This window comes from Humulus lupulus, chromosome 7 (assembly GCF_963169125.1).
Source record: "Humulus lupulus chromosome 7, drHumLupu1.1, whole genome shotgun sequence".
Lineage (NCBI taxonomy): Eukaryota > Viridiplantae > Streptophyta > Magnoliopsida > Rosales > Cannabaceae > Humulus > Humulus lupulus.
The window spans coordinates 88,705,232-88,710,086 of record NC_084799.1 but is presented as its reverse complement, the minus strand read 5'-3'; the positions used below and the strand labels follow the sequence as shown (position 1 = coordinate 88,710,086).

General features: G+C 35.2%; 1 protein-coding gene across 1 annotated transcript; it reads left to right on the top strand.

The window, feature by feature from the left end:
- Nucleotides 1-296: 296 nt before the first annotated feature.
- LOC133788435 (probable protein phosphatase 2C 34) lies at nt 297-4,135 on the top strand. Its single transcript, XM_062225913.1, has 6 exons — nt 297-662; nt 1,840-2,138; nt 2,327-2,635; nt 3,153-3,270; nt 3,365-3,588; nt 3,684-4,135. The coding sequence occupies exons 2-6, from the start codon at nt 1,893-1,895 to the stop codon at nt 3,894-3,896; spliced, it is 1,110 nt and encodes a 369-aa protein (XP_062081897.1). The 5' UTR covers nt 297-662; nt 1,840-1,892; the 3' UTR covers nt 3,897-4,135.
- The last annotated feature ends 720 nt before the right edge of the window (nt 4,136-4,855 follow it).

Sequence of the window (4,855 nt, the reverse complement as noted above, 5' to 3'; positions counted from 1 at the left end):
CCAATTAATATAATAGAAATGAAGTTTGGCTATTATATGTTGATCATCTAAAATTTAACTAATTAAAAATAGGAATAATAAATAACCCACGAGAATTTCATTTTCCCTCATAATTATGATATAAATAAACACTAAAAAAATATTTACATGTGAGCAATTACTGACTGCTATAACATATATGACATCGAGGTAGATATTAATATATATATTTTTTGACATATATGAAATTCATATTATACATGGAGGTTTCTACTTGAATTTTCACACATATATACATAGACAGAAGAAAAACTATTATTAGCTTGGCTTTTGAGTCTGTAAAGCTAAGCAGACATGATATAAACAGTTAGATTACGTAGAGTTTGTTGTTTTGTTTGTATTATCTCATTAGAGGTTTGGTCTTAGTTTTCTTCTCCCTTCCCCTTAGATAAAAGGTCCGGAACCAAACAAAAGCATAAAACTTCACAGAGAGACAGGAGCACACTGTTATGGATTGTGATCCATCTCCTCCACCTGCCTTGTCTCAATCTCACAGCTGGCCTCCTCGGAATTCACCTCAGCTCCGGCCGGTCAAACCGTTTTTCCGGCGGTTGTTTTCGGTTCCGGCTCTCTAGCTACCTCCTAACCACACTTTCAGACCCAGCTTAGCTTATAAATCAAAGGTTCTACATCAGCTGCTTTGCTTTTATGTATAGCCTTTCTGTTATTTTTACTTAAAATATGAGAAGTTTTGAACTGAACTGGCTTTGTTTCTTAATTTGCTTGCTTGCTTTCTTTCTTTTTATGTTTTTTAATGGGGTTTGTTGATTTTCTGTTTTTGAAAATGGGACCAGATGAGAGAGATAATATAAAACTCTATAAAGTTTTTTCAGTTATTCTTCTTTTTGCATTGATTTTGTCAAAAAAAAATTCTTATCTGGGGAGGATAAAAAAAGATCGACTTTTGTTTAGATTTGGTCGCTCTTTCATAAGATTTTCCTTCTGGGTTTTCTTTAGTTGTTGAAAATTTCATAGGGAAAAGGGTTAAAGATTCCTCCAGAAAAAGAAGGAGCCGAAGAGAATGAAACAAATATTAAGAGACTTTTGAACTCTTTTCATTGTTAAATGCGTTCTGTACTGATAAAAAAACTGAAAAAGAAAGAGGCAAGGGGTCATTACTCAAAATCTGGTTTTAATTTTGCTTTCTTCTATTTTACTAGCACCAGTTGAGACACTTACATATAAATATATTTATATTTATATATTCTTTTGTTGCAGATGAGATACTTCTTCTACTTGATCTAGTTGAGTTTTTCTACTTTCTCAGATTACAAGTGGTGGAAAATGTAGGATTTAAATATTAAAAATTAGGAAAGAAAAAAAAAAAAGCGTTTAACCTTTGTGTCAAGACCCACCAATTAATTAATCAAATAAGTTGCAACTTGTAATTCTTTTACAGCTTTCCTTTTTCCTAGTCATATTTAGATAGAAAATTCTGAATGCAATGCTGGAATTCTATGAATATTCTCTGCATAGGCTTCCAAATTCATTGTTGTTGTATTTTTTTTTTAATCTTTTTGTTCGTTTTCTGATTGTTAATTATCTGATTCTTAACTTTCCGAGTCAGATCGTGTCTTTTACTTAGTCACAAGATCACTACTCAAAATTCTTTTAACCTCGTGTTTTGCTCTCTGTAAAGAATGTCGAACACTACAATTAAAATAACAAAGATCAAACACTCAAAGCTTTCCTCCGTACAAATATTCTACCATTTTTTTTTCTTTTCATACCAATCGTTCTTCCTAAGATCTACAAGTACAGTTATATACATGGTGACTAACACAACTCATCATTGTTCAGAATTTTGAACCTCAAACCAAACAGTTGGTGGGAAATTTCGATAGGCTGAGCTAATGGGGCATTTGTCATCCATGTTCAATGGCTTGGCGAGGTCGTTTACATCCAAGAAAGGAAGAAACTCGGAGAATATTCATGGCGGAAGAGAGGCTGCAGATGCTATGGCTAAGGATGCAAAGAAGAATGACTTAATTCTACGCTCTTCAGGTACTGTAAATGCTAATGGTTCTAACAACTTTGCCTCAGTTTTCACTAAGAGAGGACAGAAAGGAGTGAACCAAGATTGCTGCATTGTGTGGGAGGTATGTAAAACAATCTTTGGCCTTCTTTTTTTTTTGTTGGTTTGTACAAACAAAATCATGATTTTTACTGGGCTTTTAAGAGTTTAGAGTACTTTCTTAATAAGTTAACCTTTTGAGATGGAACCCCGAGAAATTATTTTGCCCAAAAAGTAGTGTGAATATTGAAGGTTTTTCTGGTTTGGTAATAGGAATTTGGGTGCCAAGAAGACATGATGTTCTGTGGAATCTTTGATGGTCATGGCCCTTGGGGCCATTTTGTGGCCAAAACAGTCAGAGAATCAATGCCACCTTCTTTGTTGTGCAATTGGCAAGAGGAACTCTCTCAAACGTCTCTTGACCTGGATTTGGACTTGGAATCAGATAAGAAGAATCACTGGTTCAACATATGGAAGCACTCTTACTTGAAAACTTGTGCTACCATAGATCAAGAACTTGAGCACCATCGAAAAATCGACTCATATTACAGTGGAACAACAGCTCTGAGTATTGTTAGACAGGTAACATAAGTTTCTACTTTCATGATAGTGTACTGTAGAGTTTCCATTACAATGTGTTTGGTTGAGAAGAAAAATGAACTGGTTACTTTACCTTGTTTGTCTGGTACTAGTTGTAAAAGCTTAAGAGTTTGAGTGGTTAACTTACTATGGTACTGGATTTTCTTTGAAAGTCTTCTCAATTAGTGCTCTTCTTGACTTTATGTTTGAGTAAGTCATTTTTATGTTTACTTTCTCTATTCACTGCATATATTAAAGTGGTCATAATAGCTGCCAGCCTTGTACTCTACGGCTGACTAAACTTTCTAAAACACCATCCACCCACGACTCCACAACCACTCATAAATGACAAAAAAAGTTCTTTTATCCAAGTGGGAAATACTTTTGTTTTTTTTAATTTGCTCATACTGTAGCTAAGACTTGTTGATTAAAAGAATTTTTACAATAGGATTGTTTTCCTCTCTTTATTTTTGATAATGCATATTGGCTTAATTGATTATTCTGATCTCTACTTTTGTAGGGTGAATTTATTGTCATCGCAAATGTTGGCGATTCTCGAGCTGTATTGGCTGCCACTTCGGATGATGGAAGCTTGGAACCTGTTCAGCTCACTGTTGATTTCAAGCCCAATTTGCCTCGTTAGTCTTTTCTTTTTCCTCAAACAAGAGCAAACAAAATGTACAGTGTCATACTAAGTGTTCTTACACTATTGTGTCCATTTTCATTTTGTAGAGGAGGCTGAGCGTATAAATCAATGCAAAGGGCGAGTTTTTTGTCTAGACGACGAGCCAGGAGTGCATCGTGTTTGGATGCCAGACCAAGAATCACCGGGTTTGGCCATGTCTAGAGCCTTTGGAGATTACTGTGTGAAAGATTTTGGACTCATTTCTGTCCCTGAAGTCACACAGAGAAATTTAAGTAGTAGAGATCAGTTTGTGGTGTTGGCAACTGATGGGGTGTGTATTTTTACTACTTACCTTAGATTTTCACTCAATGTAAGTCTCATTCAGTTCTGAAGTTAATTAGTACTTGTTTGACTCTTTCCTTTCAGGTTTGGGATGTTGTTTCAAATAAAGAAGCTGTGGAGATTGTATCTTCAGCAACGGACAGATCAAAAGCAGCTAAGCGGCTAGTTGAGTGTGCGGTCCGGGCTTGGAAACGCAAAAGGAAAGACTATGCCATGGATGACATCTCAGCTATATGTCTCTTCTTCCACTCTCTCCCTTTGTCTCAGCAAATTCACCCTATTGGCACCCCTAAATAGGAGAAAGGACAAGAAAAACTAAGGAAAGAAAAGGAAAGGAAAAACGGACGTTCATTGTTTATCATGTTAAAAATGTATCCTTGATTTGATTTAATCAAGAAATTGTCCATCTTTGTTCTGATGGTAATCAAGTTCTTCTTGGGTGGTTACTAGACTGTAAAATGTATCCGCACCAACTGAAACTTCAAGTACATATTAGCAGAATGCTGCCAAAAGCGTTTTCTTGCTCTCTTAAACAATCCTTACTGTCTTGTTTGGATCCTGGGAAGCCATATTGCAACAAACCACCACCACTTGGTCTAAAATGTTTTGTAAACTTGAAAAGATTAATCAAGAATTTGTACCAAGAGTGAGATTTTCAGATACAATTCCAACATATGAAACTAAAGAAAATAGAAAATGGCTGAAATTCGCATATAGTATATTAGATTATTATCGTTAAGGAATGCTGTAGTGATAGAGTCCCACATCGGCAGCAGAAATTAAAGTAGAGAACTTTCTGCCTATAAATATGAAACTTGCTACACGTAAGGAGGCATCCCGTCCTGTCAGGGGTGAAAGGCGACTTGCCAATGATCGTATAGAGACGACGAGTCGTGCCAACACCCACTGTTATGAACACTGAAGTCTAAGACGAGTGGGGTTGAGCCCTACTTTCGGTTCGTTCCGCTCGTCAATTTTTGGAAGCACCCGTTTTCGGACGGGAGCTCAAATAAATTAAATCAAACTAATTTAATTTTTTATTTTGGTTGATATATGGGAAAAGTTATAGTATGGAAACATGGTAGAAACTAAAATGCTGCAATTTTTTACGTTATGATTTCTTGATTTTGAATTAGTAATTTTTTCCTTCATTACTTATTTTTTCATCCATTTTCTTTATTTTTAATCAATTTTTTTGGTTCATATTTTTTTTTCTTTCCATTCTTTTTTTTCTCCTCATTTTTATTCATTTGTTT